Source organism: Ciona robusta, chromosome 4, assembly GCF_009617815.1.
Source record: "Ciona robusta chromosome 4, ASM961781v2".
In the NCBI taxonomy this organism is placed as follows: domain Eukaryota; kingdom Metazoa; phylum Chordata; class Ascidiacea; order Phlebobranchia; family Cionidae; genus Ciona; species Ciona robusta.
Genome location: NC_143238.1, coordinates 290330 through 306136, shown reverse-complemented (window position 1 = coordinate 306136; position 15807 = coordinate 290330). Strand labels below are relative to the sequence as shown.

General features: G+C 35.6%; 3 protein-coding genes across 4 annotated transcripts in view; 1 reads left to right on the top strand and 2 right to left on the bottom strand.

Moving 5' to 3' along the window:
* LOC149736251 (MAM and LDL-receptor class A domain-containing protein 2-like) overlaps window positions 1-15330 on the bottom strand; it is a 102215-nt gene extending 86885 nt beyond the window's left edge. Inside the window, exons 1-28 of one of the 2 annotated variants that reach the window (XM_089876945.1) lie at window positions 15170-15330; window positions 14670-15101; window positions 14473-14607; window positions 14308-14419; window positions 13992-14157; window positions 9709-9793; window positions 9345-9652; window positions 9109-9238; window positions 8619-8762; window positions 8252-8348; window positions 7805-7927; window positions 7363-7517; window positions 7063-7205; window positions 6641-6757; window positions 6155-6337; window positions 5642-5780; window positions 5172-5344; window positions 4824-4962; window positions 4354-4528; window positions 4017-4138; window positions 3749-3953; window positions 3407-3504; window positions 2849-3075; window positions 2509-2596; window positions 1629-1784; window positions 1087-1244; window positions 495-690; window positions 250-378 (exon numbers count right to left, since the gene is read on the bottom strand). In XM_089876945.1, coding sequence (XP_089733071.1) covers window positions 250-378; window positions 495-690; window positions 1087-1244; window positions 1629-1784; window positions 2509-2596; window positions 2849-3075; window positions 3407-3504; window positions 3749-3953; window positions 4017-4138; window positions 4354-4528; window positions 4824-4962; window positions 5172-5344; window positions 5642-5780; window positions 6155-6337; window positions 6641-6757; window positions 7063-7205; window positions 7363-7517; window positions 7805-7927; window positions 8252-8348; window positions 8619-8762; window positions 9109-9238; window positions 9345-9652; window positions 9709-9793; window positions 13992-14157; window positions 14308-14417 — 3766 coding nt within the window. In that variant the 5' untranslated portion in view covers window positions 14418-14419; window positions 14473-14607; window positions 14670-15101; window positions 15170-15330. The remainder of the gene's footprint in view (window positions 1-249; window positions 379-494; window positions 691-1086; window positions 1245-1628; window positions 1785-2508; window positions 2597-2848; window positions 3076-3406; window positions 3505-3748; window positions 3954-4016; window positions 4139-4353; window positions 4529-4823; window positions 4963-5171; window positions 5345-5641; window positions 5781-6154; window positions 6338-6640; window positions 6758-7062; window positions 7206-7362; window positions 7518-7804; window positions 7928-8251; window positions 8349-8618; window positions 8763-9108; window positions 9239-9344; window positions 9653-9708; window positions 9794-13991; window positions 14158-14307; window positions 14420-14472; window positions 14608-14669; window positions 15102-15169) is intronic. The other variant, XM_089876946.1, reaches the window with a different exon arrangement.
* LOC149736252 (septin-6-like) lies at window positions 10900-13563 on the top strand. The gene has a single exon (XM_089876961.1). The coding sequence runs from the start codon at window positions 11015-11017 to the stop codon at window positions 12302-12304; it is 1290 nt and encodes a 429-aa protein (XP_089733087.1). The 5' UTR covers window positions 10900-11014; the 3' UTR covers window positions 12305-13563.
* LOC149736250 (MAM domain-containing glycosylphosphatidylinositol anchor protein 2-like) lies at window positions 14444-15441 on the bottom strand. The gene is made up of 5 exons (XM_089877079.1): window positions 15375-15441; window positions 15170-15313; window positions 14964-15101; window positions 14670-14897; window positions 14444-14607 (listed from the first exon to the last, which is right to left on the bottom strand). Exons 1-5 carry the CDS (start codon window positions 15439-15441, stop codon window positions 14444-14446), a joined length of 741 nt encoding a protein of 246 aa, XP_089733205.1.
* Between the last annotated feature and the right edge of the window lie 366 nt (window positions 15442-15807).

The following is a 15807-nucleotide window of genomic DNA, read 5'->3' as shown; positions in this document are numbered from 1 at the left end:
CAAACAATGGGTGTCCTTACTTGTTGTATATCTATTTACTTTGGCCATTGCAGGTTACTAAGCAACTTGGACAATTGTTTTTGGTGTGTGACTTTTTGAGCAATCCATTAGTAAGCTGGGTAAACTACTGGCCACGTTAACCATACACGAGTTTTGCATTAAGACACAAACATTGACAAGGTTATATAAACTACTACAATAAAGACCACTTACTTACACACCATTATACAAAAATAACTAAAATTCTACCTTGATTGGAACCCATATGATCAATTTGTGGTCCAAGTCCATCAATTCCTCTGCCTTCAATCCAATCAAATTTATCATTTCCTTTCACATTCGCCCAATCACACAAGTCAGTTTCAAAGTCGCAAGTCACTAAAGTATATAAATTATATCAATAAAGATCTAATTTATTAAGTTTTAAACTAGTAAATATGAAGCATATATTATATATGGTGAGCACAGCACTGGATGTATTAAAACATACTCACTTGGAATTGGGCATGCATTGGGTATAATGGTAACATCATCAATAGCAATATCTCCATAATAGTCATTTCCACCCACAGCGTGGAACACAATTTTATAATCATATATAGATGGTACATCCACTCTTGCCAGAAACCAGTTAGGTCCTTGTTCACCGTCTAAACTCCAACGCCACGTATCTTTATCTCCCTTAACATCCTGAAAAAAGCAAACTTTGTAATATTTACTACATGTTAGTGGTTACCTCACTGCCAAACATTCAACAGATGTGCCCTTTCCCTCCTCCCGCCCCCATGTGTTTAGTTTATACACTTCGTGTTAACAATTAAGATTCCAAGTATGTAACTTAAGGAGTTAATTATGTGCCATTTTACTTATGTATGACTTTTAATTCGTACAACCTGTTAGTGACTGTGTCTTCACCAAGGTCAAACACTCACACAATGGTAGTTAGTAGTAGTGCCAAACTTTAAAACTAGTATCCTTAAGTTATGAAGTATGCTACAGCACTGGCCACTGGCTAATATAAAGTTTGTGAACCACTGTTATATATAAACAGCAACAAGACAAATTAAAAAAAATTGTTTTACTTACAGCCCGTTGATATAGAATAAGTGAACCGATATCTCTTCCCAACATATGATAATAAAACTGCACACAATGTGTTCCCTGATCAAATGCATACAAAGGAGAAATTAATCTGGCAATATCTCCATATGTTCGTCCACTCATTTCAATGTACATGTAATAACCTATAAATAAATCATATGTAGTCATTTGCTTCAATATTATAGGCAACAAATAAGTGCGACTTAAATACCCCAACAAAGCAATTAAGGCTCCCATAGTTAGCCTATAAAATAAGTTTCCTAATTCATAAAGGCTTTGTCAACTTAAGGTGGTATAGCAACAGTCTAAATTCATAAATTCAAAGTTGACATTTTAAAGTCAACAAATAATAGTTGGTGTGTGCTAGAGATTTGAGTGGTGCAGGACGATTCACAGTTATAATAAACAAATCATAGTTAAAATTTAGAGCAATACAAATACTTCTTACAGATTCCTTGTGTGCTCCTTTTTTTATAAAAAGCAATGTGAAGAATGTAAAATTTAAATGGTTTAAGGTGAATATATACCTTCATCTGATTGATATGTATGATCTGTAGTAGGTCCAGTATTCACTGAAGAAGTTGCTCCTTTTTTTCGAGACCAATTAAAATCATCTGTATTGTCTTGTGTGAAAGAACAAATAGAAGGATCTTGAAAGTCGCAGCTATGTATGGCAGTTTCAACTAAATGAATGAATGTAATGTAACTTACTTTATCCTCACCTGGCCGGAAAACAACAGTCATTATCACACAGGTTTAACACCTTGTGCCAGCTTACGAGTTACCATGTATGTTAGCATGGTGATTATTTTTTTGAGGGATTTTTTCATTTTTTTATGTATGGCTGATAATTTGGACAACTCATTAGTGACCACTGGTTTGGAGCAATTTCCGTTAAGTGTCTTGCCCAAGGACGCATACGCCCATTATGGTAGCAGCGTCAAGCCTTGAACCCATTACCTCTGGGTTACAGGCAGGCGCGCAAACCACTATGCTACAGCGCCAACAATTGAAAATAAGATAGCAACTACAAACCCTACATAAACAGACACATGTTACACAATGTAATGAATGAGTTTATGGGTACATACTACATAATGTAGGAATTAATCAGGTTCGAGAGCACCTCAAAAAGTGATCACAGGTGTCCTAATATATACCAACTTCACTTTTAACTTGCCACTCTCAGGAAAAATATACCGCAGTTGAGTTTCCAATTGGAATTAATTACTCAGATTTTAATCTGAACAGCCAGTTCACCATTCACTGTGGTTTGAGAAAATTACATACGAGAAAATGAACAACAACAACACTCAGGAAAATAGGTAGCCGACCATAAGGGTTTCATTTAGCACATACATGCCCTAACATTAAGTGCAATAAAAAATATATGTAGAAGTAATTTACATTGTTCACAACCCCCATCATAAAGAATGACATCATCGATTGCCATAACACTTGATTCAGGGTCAGCACGTGTACCAGCAAACACAATCTAAAAACAAAGTTGTTGGAATATAAAGGAAATGTGTTTAAGTGGGGGCACTCAAGATTTATAACATTAGTGTCTTAACTCATTAATAACCACTAGGTGGAAGCAATAATGTATTGTGTCTTGACCAAGAACACACCAGTTCAAAAAGATAGCAGTGTCAAGCTTATGCTCTTTGATTACAAGACCAAGGCTTTAACCACTGTGCTATGATGACAAGTAAATGACTGTCAATCACTAAATCGAACATTTTACCTGATAATCAACACTTGATTTAATTTCAACGGCAGCATGCTGCCATCTGTTCCCTTGGTGGCCATTGCGGATCCATAATGGCTGACCAATATGTGGTTTAGTTTTTATATTTACAGAAAGTTTACCCATTTCGTAGCCAAACATATGATACCAGAATGTCATACACCTTGTTGTGGATGTTCCATTTGTTCTGTAAACTGGCCCAACCAGCAATGCCATATCTTCAGCTGTGTAATAAAAACAGAAATAAATATTTATCTTTGCATGGGGTGATATTTACAAGTTATAACATGGATGTCCTAAACAAACAACTTGTTTATGCTTATGAGGTACGATGTATGTTACTTTTTTGTTGATGGTTTTTGTTAATTTTCATTTGTATAACTAACAGTTGGACAACTCATTAGTGACCAGTGGGTTGAAGCTTTAAGTACTTTATCTAAGGACACACCAATAGTAGCAGCATGAAGCCTCTAAATCAGTACCTCTATTTGTGGCAAATAAACTACATTAGATCCTAACCAGTGTGTCATGATGTGAAGCGATGGCTGAACTTACCACTTGCTGAATTAGAATCAAGCATCATATAATATCCTCTACCAGAGGTATGGTCTTCATTAGGACCAGTACCATCAATAATACTGGGACCCTGGGCCCTAAAGTGTAGACATGTGTTTTAATGACCAAGAAAGTAACTTAGGTATATAATGACCCTTCAGTCAACAACAACTAGAAAGCAAAATTACACATAACAAAAATAAAACTTGGTAAAATCATAAATGTTTACAACAGTGAACAATTAATGGATAATGAATGTGAAAAACTCACATCAAGCCATTTGGTTAATACAAGATTACTCTTCCAGCAAAATGACGTTATAATCCATAAATAACAGTTTACCTTTGCCAAGTTAAGTCGTATGTATCATCTAATGCCCAGTTGCATGTGTTAATATCAAAGTTACAATCAGCCGACCCTGTGATTAGGGGAGGGGGTGCTGTAGAGTTTTCTGATGGTGGTGTGATAGGGTTAAGGTTAGCTGCATTGTTTGGAAATGTAGGGCAATCAAGATCACTGAAGACAATATCATCGATCGCTAAAGCTTCTGAAAAGGTTGTTGGCGGAGGTGTATTGTTGAAATAGTTTTATAAGATTAATTTCCACATACCACCTGTGCTACTTCCAACTAATGCTTCAAATACAATCCTTCTATGGTAATCCCCTGCTATGTTAGCTGCTGCATGATTCCAAACAGGAAGTTGATTACCAACAAGTGACCACAACAAATACCTGGTATAATTAAGATTGTTCAAAAAATCCAAAAATATAGAAAAAGTAACATGAACATATTAAATATAAAAAAACAACAGAATAATAAAATATGAATAAATATTAGTTCATCAACAAAAAAATAAAAAATCAACAAAATTAGTTGAAAAGTTAGAAATCAACAAAATACAAAAAAGGAATTGGAAAAAAATTAAAGTCTGATATAGGTCTCATACCTTCCACCAGTATTAACACTTTCTGCATACACAGATAGATTGCCAGTTGCACCAGTCATGTAATACCAAAAATAAACACAGTTGAAATCAGGTGATGATGGTGGTATGGTTTCACTTTCAAATCTGGCTACATCAGCTGGTTTACCAATTGACATATCAGCCATTAGGTAGTAACCTGAAACAATGTGTAATGCTGGTGTCAATTTATTTATCCTGACATGGTGGGTCGCCTGGAAAGTTGCAGGCTTCAAAAATGTCTATGCAGTAGCAACCCGGGTGTTGGAGTAATACCACATTAAGGGACCTCACCCACTTGTTATATCATGGTTGTACTATTACACACAATATGCAGTGCCACAACAGAAGAAGCATTATGTTTTAAACCAAGTGTACTTCAGTTGCAAAGAGAGCTGTAGCCATGAGCTGTATGTTACAAAACACAAGAAGAATAATGGTTGCAAATGTAATACCAGTATCCGATGATGTTGTGTGGTCAACTGGTGGACCAAGTTCATTTGCAATTTTTCCTTGTTCTTCTGTCCAATCAAAATCATCATCATACAACACATTATTCCACAGACAAGGTGTAGGGTGATCAAAGTCACACGTCTGTAATATAATAATGGTAGGTCACAAGTCTATTTTAGCTACCAAAAAAATCCAAAAAACTGTTTCAACAATGTATTATCACTACTTTATCAGCTACAATTTCCATGTAAGTGCAATTGGTATATCTCTTCATAACAAATGTCATGTAAACAAAATGTAGATGTAAATCTTAGACTATTAGGAAAACAGCAGTTATTATGAGATGGCACCTCGGAGCACGCGCCATCTGTAATTGTGATGTCATCAACCGATATGTCACCATAGTAAGATGAACCAATACTACCAGCTATTACAATTTCATAATCCTTTGCAGATGAGATTGTGGTTTGGCCAAGTAACCATTGGTCACCTTGGTTGCTATCTCTATACCACAATGGTAGACCTGAATAATAATATAAACAAAAATCATTTTAAATTACTGTCAAAATTAAATGTAATGAGTGTCCTCAATTCAAGAGCACATATTTAAATTTGTAAATTAGATCCTCATAAAAAAGACACATTTTGAAGGTTAGATGCAATTGGCCAAGGAAGAGAGACACAAGGGATTTCATCCATTAATTTAAGTAAAATGTTTGATTACTAGTTTTGTTTTGGTTAATACAGCAGATCTTTTGTGTAAAGCAGAAGTGGGCTGACTAAGCTCTCTATATGTTCATATTACAATGACAAAACTTACCCATTTGAAGGCCATGAGCAAGATAAATTGACAAAGAACCAATACTTGTTCCAAACATATGATAATAAAATCTCATGCACTTTGATTCTTTGGAACCAACAAAGGTAGGGGAAAACATTCTTGCAACATCACCTGAGACCTAAACAAGCAAAGCTCTATTGTATTGGCATTAGAAAAACATAAAAAAAAACACATATACTATCAAAAATATAATATGGGAACACATATTGCTAATTCAATAAAAAAATGTTTTTACTTAACACCATCATACATATATATATATATTTAAATTGCATTTTCAGAAATTCTTTTTTTTTATTGTGAATTTGGAAAAACCTTAATTGCAGGCTATAAGGCATTGTTTCAGACTCAATTTCGAAAAATTTAAACTATTGGAGAAAGTGAAATCACCTAATCCAGATACTCCCTCAGTTTGTTGATTTGCGTACTGCTAATTTTTGGGAAAGGACAAAGCCAATGATATAATGAAAATAATGCCAGTGGTATACTAACCCTGGGTGATGACGCTTCAATGAATATGTAGTGACCTTGTTCAGTTTGGTAAGTATGATCATATGACGGACCTGTATTAGTAGATGAAGTACCACCACTATCCCAGGTCCATAAAAAGTCTGATGAGTCATCTTTAGTCCACCCACATAATTGTGAATTTTCAAAGTCACAGAAACCTGCAACCTAAAACATTCAATACATAAACCGATGCTGCCATTAACAATTGAAATCTGAGGAGTTCTCCCAGAAAAATAGTTTTTGTACCAATGTTACAATGGTTTGTTTGGGTGGACTAAATCTTGGTATTAAAATAAATTTGTTGAAAAATCTGTTTATAAGATCTAACCAAACGTTTTACTCTTAAAAAAATATCAAGTTTTATTGAAATTGTATATTAACTGTCGAAAAACAAAAAAGTTGTAATTAGAAGGTTATTTGTTGGACGAAATGTTTTGTATTCGGATTTCTCAAAGTAGTCCACGATACCTCTGGACATTGACCACTTGTCATTGCAATATCATCAAGGGCTATGTCAGATTTTTGTCCACTACCAACCACAGACTCAAATGCAACTTTATAATTCACATCAGATTTAACATTCACCTACAACAATAAACAAAGAAGTGTTATTAATGAAATGAAATATAAGTAGTATTAATGAAATTAAATCAATGTTTTTTACACTACAACTATTACTTGTGATGCAATATAGCATTAGCATTCCATAATGGGTATTTTGATTTTAAGCATGGTTGACATTTTCGAAAACCTATGGGTGACTGCTGGGTTGGAGGAAATACAGTAAATTGGCTCGAAATATACACGATTACAATGGGCGAGCAGAATAACAATCATGCCATAGCATCATTATGTACCTCAACATTAAAATAGAACATAATAATGCTTACCGTAGCACCAACCCACCACCTGCCTTGTGGTCCATGTCGGGACCAAAGAGGATTAGTTTTAGCTTCTTCTGTTGATAATAACATGTTCAGTATACCAGTATCTGATCCATGCATGTGGTACCAGAATGACACACACTGTGCCCCTGCAAATTTTGAAAAAAATTATAAAAGATTCTCATTCAGGTAAATATAAAAACTGTATGTGCCCATCATTATATTTTTCTAAAAGTCAGTATAAACAGAAAATTTGAGTCGTATAGATTTGTAGTTATTTGTTATAAAGCTGTTTGTTTTACTAACCATCTGTATTTAATGGTGAACTGAAGAATTGGGCGGTGTCCCCCGGTACATTTGGGGGTGAGCTCTGCAGATACATGTAGTAACCACTTTGACACTGAACACGTCTGCCAGATATGTGGTTTATTTCTTTGCTCTGTACGTCTGGGGTGCTTGCTCTAAAATAGAAAAATCTTAATATTGAATATTCAAATTTTACGATTTATACTAGTGCTTCCTAGCATTGTTTTTGTAACAATCCAAAGAAAACTATTAAGTTTCACAATAATGGTTACGAAGGTTTGGGAACCACTGGAAAAAGCGTCGAAGCAACCCCACCAAATCATAAGGAAAAGTGACCCACATTTTAGGTAAAGTCATAAGTGAAATTCTGGTTAGTGTTACATGTTAAATTAATTTTATAATCCCAAATGATCTGTTATTTTATAGCTGTTATATAAATTACCTTCCATAGCAGTAACCAGCATATTCTCCATTAGTTGCATCATTTGTTACAAAAGTATATGCAGCACAAAATGGTTGAATGCTGCATTCTAACTCACATTTATCAACCTCTGTGTCTGAAAACCTAAAAGTACAGGTGTTGAATATATGTAAGTTAGTTATGTTAGAAAATATTTGGTGCCGTGCCCAGAGATTATACAAACAAGGCTCAATTACTGTTACCATTGTGGGCATATGTGTATTTGGGCAAGACACTTTAAAAACAGTTGGGTTGTCTAAACTGTCCCCCATACAAACAAATTACCACACAATCACATTTGGTCCATAAACATGTAATTGTAAAGTATATGTTGTACATGTTAAGTATGTACAAGACTAAACCATGTATTTGTATTTCAGGTAAACAAGGTGTGGAAAGTGCAGGATGTTACCAGCCATAATAGCTTACCTTCCAAAATTCCATACATTGGGTGGGTCATTAAACGTTGGATCCGACACTAAATCTTGTATCAAGTTAATGTTATCTAGTTTGTTCCAACATACATCTGTAAAAGGGCTCAGTTCAAAATTATGCCCATAAACATTACAATGTACATCGTCTTCATTATTTTTATTTTGTTTCAACTGAACTTTTGAACAAACCATTAAACACTAGATAAGAGAAATTAACATTCAAGGGTTTTGCCCATTATCACACACACACACATACTGATAATGATAGACTTGTGGCATCGGGCTTTAAATCATTCAGGTATGAGCCACATCACCCTACTATTATATCTTTATTCTCTGATACATTATAAAACATATCATACTTCCATGTGTGTGGTCTCCACTTGGACCCGTGTTCTCTGTATCTGTTGCTCCAGTATGCCTAGTCCAATCAGTGTCATCTCCCTCTCTTCTGTTCACCCAACCACAGAGACCAATCTCAAAGTCGCAATTAAAAGGTCCAAGATCTTTGAATAAGTGTACATAGTGTAGCCTATTATATTAACATGAGCAGTTACTTATGTCTGCATAACGTTACAACCCTTAGTTTTACACTAGTGCTCTACATATACTCTGTATGAGTGGGACCCTTGAGGACCTAGGATTTAAGCCAGATTTGGCCCATTAGGCATACACCGAACTGACGTGCCGGCTATAGTAAAGTCCCTTATTGTTGTTCCGACTTACCAGCGTCCCAACCAAGTCCTAAAACTCTATCTGCCAGCTCATTTTCACAGTTCATACTCTTCTAGCTATTATGTAGTTGCACCATACTTAAATAATATAATCCTTAAGAATCATCTGTTTATATACTTTTGGTTGGAAGGAAGCTGGCATCTTTGTGAAGAAAATCTGTACCATCATCTTCACTTATCATCAAGTTAAAATCCTCATGTCGAATATAGAGGTTTCGGTAGTTCACTGATTCATATGCTGTATAACCCTATACAACGCAAGATGCAAAAACTATTAGCAGCACAAACAAAATGACTTATTTGGGAAAGGAAATAGGAATACTTCCTTTATAACAATGCTAAAATATAAACTACCTTATAAAACTTGTCACCGTGTGGAATGAAGGAGGAATCTTGTCTGTACAAGTCCGTAGTATCATACTTATGTAGGTACAGAATGTAGTTTTGATGGCGCAGATAGTAGTGTGGGTTCACTTCTGACTCAAATGATATAGAACCAGAGGTACCACTCAGCCCAGGTGAGACCAAAAAGAAACGATGGCCCGCATTATTTACAATTAAAGCTTCGTCGTCATCGTTTACGTCAACAGCGTACGTAGGAAAATTGTTGGAATAAAGTAGAAATGGTCCATCTCGTGTTTGGAGCGCTTCGGACGGCAAAACTGTGTACAGTGACATTTGTTCGAAAAAGCGTGATAAAAATACAATAGATATGTACCTTCACAATTCTCTTGGGTAACTTGAACATCGTCCAGCGCAATTGTGCCTTGGTCGCCGATAGACAAGACCGCTTCGATGTCAATCTGTACAGTTAACTTGCATTAGTATATATAACGACAGTAGGCTCAGATATAAAATTTGTTTTGTTTTCTCCTATGTATTTACAGGGCAAACACCATAGATAATAACTGTATTGCGCTTGAGTGGATAGGCGACGAAACATACATTCTAAAGTAAATAGTCAAAGAATTTCTTTAATGATGCCTGTTAAAGCTGCACCGCAAGGACTGATTAGCACTTGGTGTCTAGTTGATGTAGTTGTAATAGACTATTGTAGAGTACTCTGGTTTTAACTATATAGAATGTACGTGGGATTTATACGTAATAAGCGGCGGGTAGTGACACAAGTTTCTTTAGATTATCATTGAAGTTTCCAAAAAAATAGTGCAGGCAGTTTTAGGTGTGATGTAATTTTGATGGCTATTTATTAGGCTGTAACGTGTAGTACTGTGGAGCAGGTTTTTCAACCGGTGTCGTGATATATTCGTTCCGACCGGTGCACCAAAACATAAATGGGTTTAACCAGTACAAAATGGTATACAAGGGTGTATCACAAACTTGTCACGCTAAACAATTACTTTTAACAAATACTTTCTGTGAGCCAGTGGCGTATTTTAACCCCGCAAACACCTTAGCTGTGGGCTGCCTAGACGAATTAGGGGCCCAGTAGAATAAATATGTTAAAATAATGGTAAATGGTCCTTGAGTATATGATCCTAAAATCGTGACGTCAGAATGTCAAGTGTAATGTAATAATAATCATATTACAATTACAACTGATTGATTATTACGTCATAAGCCCCCAGAACACATACGACGTAATGTAAGTTGTCCATGGTACTACAGTTTGGTGCCCTTAACGAGGGTTCATTAAAATCGAAACAGTGGTTAACCCCCAGTCGCTATATTTATACTATTAATATTGTTTCGGTTTATGCAAGCAAGCATGCATTAAGTAAACGGACTAAATTGCAAAGGAAGCATCTAAGGTCAATACATCTCTCCCCGTCGAATGTTAAGCTAATCGGAACCCATATGAGTCGAATGTATTGTGTGTGCATGCACGCTGACGTAAACAAACCTATTGAAGTGCGCGCGTCATGCAAGGCGGCACACATTAGCTCGAACGCCGCCGCGCCTTAACCAGCCAGTGATATCGAATGTTGGTCAGAATTTATCGAACTGTTGTTCATTTAGGATAAACTTTAGGGTTTCGTATTATTGTAATGAAATTTAATTAAGACATGGTGAAGATGGAAAAAGACGAAGCTGCTGGAGATTACAATGGATCTGTAGATGAAGGAATGAGAACTCTTAATTTGTCCGGCCATGTTGGTTTTGATAGCTTACCCGATCAACTCGTCAATAAAGCAACAAATCAAGGTTTCTGCTTTAATATTTTGTGCATTGGTGAAACAGGGTTGGGTAAATCAACCCTTATGAATACTCTGTTCAATACCAATTTTGAGAATGAACCACAACACCATAACATGCCAGGTGTTAAACTAAAGGCAAATACATATGAGCTGCAAGAAAGCAACGTTCGACTTAAGCTTACTATAGTAGATTCTGTGGGCTTTGGTGATCAAATTAACAAAGAAGAAAGTTTCAAGCCTGTTGTTGAGTATATCAACCAGCAGTTTGAAAATTACCTACAGGAAGAGCTAAAAATTTGCAGGTCACTGTTCAGTTATCATGACACAAGAATTCATGCTTGTCTCTATTTCATTTCACCAACTGGACATGGCCTCAAATCTTTGGATCTCAAGACCATGAAAAATTTAGACAACAAAGTGAATATTATACCAGTGATTGCCAAAGCTGATATAGTTTCAAAAGGTGAACTACACAAGTTTAAAATTAAAATCATGAATGAACTTGTCACAAATGGAGTGCAGATCTATCAGTTTCCCACTGATGATGAAACTGTAGCTGAGGTGAATGCATCAATGAATACTCATCTACCATTCGCTGTGGTAGGCAGCACAGAAGAAATTAAACTGGGCAACAAAATGGTCAAAGCGCGACAGTATCCATGGGGTACAGTACAAGTGGAAAATGAAAACCATTGTGACTTTGTAAAGTTGCGTGAAATGCTGGTCCGTGTAAATATGGAAGATTTGAGGGAAAAAACTCACACAAAGCACTATGAGCTGTACAGAAGATCCAAGCTAACTGAGATGGGTTTCATAGATGATAATGATGGTGGGAAAAATTTCAGTTTACAGGAAGTTTATGAATCAAAAAGAAATGATCACTTGAATGAATTGCAACGGAAAGAAGATGAAATGAGGCAAATGTTTGTTTTAAGAGTGAAAGACAAAGAAGGGGAGCTGAAAAAATCTGAGAAAGAGTTGCATGACAAGTTTGACAAGCTCAAAAAGATGCACATGGAAGAAAAGAAAAAATTAGAAGAGAAAAAGAAAAGCTTACAAGATGAGATAACTGGATTTGAAAAGAAAAGACAACAAGCAGAAACTCTCGGAAAAGAGCATTTGGCAATGAGCCAAAACAAAACTGGAAAGAAAAAATAAACAAAAATTAATGAGCCGCTGGCAGAGTATGACAGCTGCATATGATATTAAAATTGTTGGCATACAAATTACAATATACAAACCATAATTTGTTATCACCAAATCTCTATCAGAATATAAATAAAAACTTATTTTTCGTTGGAGTATATTTTGCAAGCTGATGTTATATATTAATGGATGAGATATTGTCAAGCACTGTCACCTGTCAAGGCTGTCATATTCTGCAGACTGCCAACTAAGTAATGTTACTTTAGCTTGATTTGTGCAGTAAAATCAGTAATATTCAACCATATTCCAAACATATTGCCATTACATTGTATATCTATAACATAATATATGTATGTATTATACACTATATTCAAAGAGTATGCAGCATGACATTAGCAATGCTGCATTCCATATTTTTAAACTCAATACCCCACTAATCCTGCTATGTGTATTTATAAATGTTAACTAGTTGATTCAAATTGTTTCAGAGTTAAAAAATAGTGCTTCTCAACCCCTGCCCTGTGACCCAAAAGGCAAAAGCTTCTTACTACAGTAGTCACCTACTAATCTGTTCACAAATCTGTTATAGTATAAATTAAATCATTTTCATTATGCCCTTACAACAGTTAATTTTAAAAGTTGTCTCAATAACATTTATATTTGGTTCGTGCAAAGTGGTTGAGAAGTACTGTGCCAAAACAATGTTATGTAATGCAATGTGTATACATAAATATAATATTTAATCGCTGCGGAAAAATGTTGTAACATATTAATATAACATTCCATAGTTTAGCTGGTCTTCTATTCCAAATTGGTAAAGTCCTACAGTATGCAAAGTCAACGAATGTGTGTAGGCCAGATTTGGCCTTATTTATTCTTTGAAGGCGGAATTTTATAAATATGAAAAGTAGTGACTGAAAATGTACTTGCATATCTATCACCACTATTGTAATCTGCTCAGTAAATAGCGTTATGCTTCCAATACTTTTTTATTGCATGGTTCATACAAGATGTTTTGCATGGTGATATTCAAGTTAAAAAATGAGAAAAATGTATGTATGCAACTATTTACTTTGCAAAACTTCCTATTTCTATAACCTTGCCAATTAACATGAGTATTTTTGCTCAATTTTAAAAATGATTACCCTTCAATTTTTGTCAATGCCCGTGTTTAATATTTTGTGTCACATTGTCATATACATTCATGTTTGTTTACTGAGTTTGGTATAACCAAGTGCATTGTTTCATTAAACAGATTAACAACCAAAAAACTGCATTATGACAATTTAGAACAAAAAGGCAATATTTGAGCTTTTTATTTTGAAAAGGGTGAGGTTCATTGGCGTTGTACGCTATGAACCTGGGATTTTAAGTCAGATTTTGACTATTAGTAACATCCCAAACATTTTAGCCTTTACAGAGATGATCGATTTCAAGTGAAATAATTACAATTAGTAAGAGCTTTTTAGCATTGCATTAGTTTCATACATAATAGGGTGGGGGGAGATGGGACGCATTTTCATTCTGTTTATTTGTCCCATTTGGTGGTAAACAAATACCATTCAAAAGAATTATAAAACCGTATCTTCACAACTCCCATAGACTTTTGTTAATTGCTTAAAGCGCGATTAGGATATTTGGATAATATTTGCTGAAGTTGTCCCATCTTCCTCCCCACTACTATACCTAAACTATTTACCCTGAAATCCGTCGTAGTGCTGTTGAAAGAAACTTGCCCGTGTATCCACTGATCTCCGTGGTCACCTTCAATCCTCCACACACGAGATCCTCTTTCGTCCATCATATTACCGCTGCTTCGCTGTAGTATGTCTAACGAACCAATGTTAGATCCGCTGATATAGTACCTGTAAATACAAATTTTGTATTATTACCTATGATATTTAAACAATCGAAAGGCGAAGCTGCTGATTTATTTTCTTGTTATTTTACCAAATAAGTCGTAACTTCCTCGTCATTATGATCAAGATAAAATAATGTAGTTTTTAAATTCTTACCAGAAGCTAAGACAAATGTTCGTATCAGGTGATGTTGCAGGAATCAGGTATGATGTAACTCGTGCAAAATCTCCTTTTTGCTGTCCTTGCGGCGAGATGTACAGAAACATACCTAATTTTGCAACGAGCTGTAAAATTAAATGTGACGTAGCAATAATCGCGAACCTGTGGCTGTCTTGTTTGTATGGTCAAACGCTGGCCCGGGGTTAAGAGATGTTGTCTGACTTGCTCGTACCCACTGTAAGTCCAAAGCCGAGTCTGAGACCCAATCGCACCAATCGTGTTCAAAATCACAGGATCCTACATTTAAAAACCCAGATGTAATAACGTAAGATCTAAATCTGTTTTAATTCGTACCCTACCTGACGGAAGGCAAGGTAAACTGGAAAACGTCACATCGTCGATTGCAACATCTCCGTAGAAACTCGTGCCATAAACTCCCTCAAATGTTGTTTCCCAAAGCAACGACGGATTACCAGATTCTATACTTACATCAGCTCTAAACCAGCGGTTTCCTTGATTGGAATTCACCTGCCATATCGGACTTGTCAACTGAGATCCTTGCTGTTCCACAAACACATTAAGGCCACCTTCGACAAGTGAAATAATTAATTTTATTCGATTTTTAATATTGACTCCAGTATGTCCAATCGTACCTAAAGCTTCGCCGTATGCATGGTACCAGAAAGTTAGACAGCTTTCTTGAGTGGAGTATGGCTGAGAGGTAAAAACAATCTGAGCTTTATCTCCGCTGGTCAAACCGGAAGTCGACGCTTCGATGTACAAATAAAAACCTGTTCGTGTTTAAAATACAATTTGTAAAGTCCAAAATACCCAATTTGCAAAACAATGAATGCTTTACCGGTTTTATTTTTCCACGTGTGATCAAAATCTGGCCCTGTATCCGTCGATGGAGTTGCACCGCTCAGCCTTGACCAATTAAAATCATCTGACGTACTTTGTGTGTAACATTTTTCGGTTGTCGTATCGAACGTGCATGCCAAATCTATTGAAAACCATAAAATATAAACAAAGCTTCTTTATAACACATCAGTATTACTGCTCACCCGCAAACACAGACGAGTTCGCACAAATACAAAGTGCGAAAATAAATATAACCTCTTTCCACCTCATTATGCCTGCAAAGGCAACAACTGCGAAAACGGTAAATGATTTTTTAATTTGTTACAACACGCCTAACTTTATGTAATAAAAGCTAAGACGCCAAACTACACAACAACGAAAAAATTAATATTATTCCTGTTATAAACGAACGAAACTATCATCATCAAAATGGCTGTCATGTTGTGACTGTACTTTTTTATGTAACGGTTATACAAGCAAATCAAACATAAACGCATGGAAGGAAAGAAATCTCATGTATTTATCAACTAAAACAAAGGTGTGCACATTTCGAAACAGTCGGTTGATCATTAGTCAACAGGTCAAGGCACGGAGAGTTCGTGGTTAAAGGGAACAAGAAATGTTTTTAGACATTTA

Coding starts and splice junctions, on each gene's coding strand:
- LOC149736252 (XM_089876961.1), top strand. CDS start 11,015: ATGGTGAAGATGGAAAAAGACGAAGCTGCTGGAGATTACAATGGATCT.
- LOC149736250 (XM_089877079.1), bottom strand. CDS start 15,441: ATGAGGTGGAAAGAGGTTATATTTATTTTCGCACTTTGTATTTGTGCG. Junction 14,898..14,963: donor TGCATACGGCGAAGCTTTAG/GTACGATTGGAC, acceptor CACTTGTCGAAG/GTGGCCTTAATGTGTTTGTG. Junction 14,608..14,669: donor TTTACCTTGCCTTCCGTCAG/GTAGGGTACGAA, acceptor TTTTAAATGTAG/GATCCTGTGATTTTGAACAC.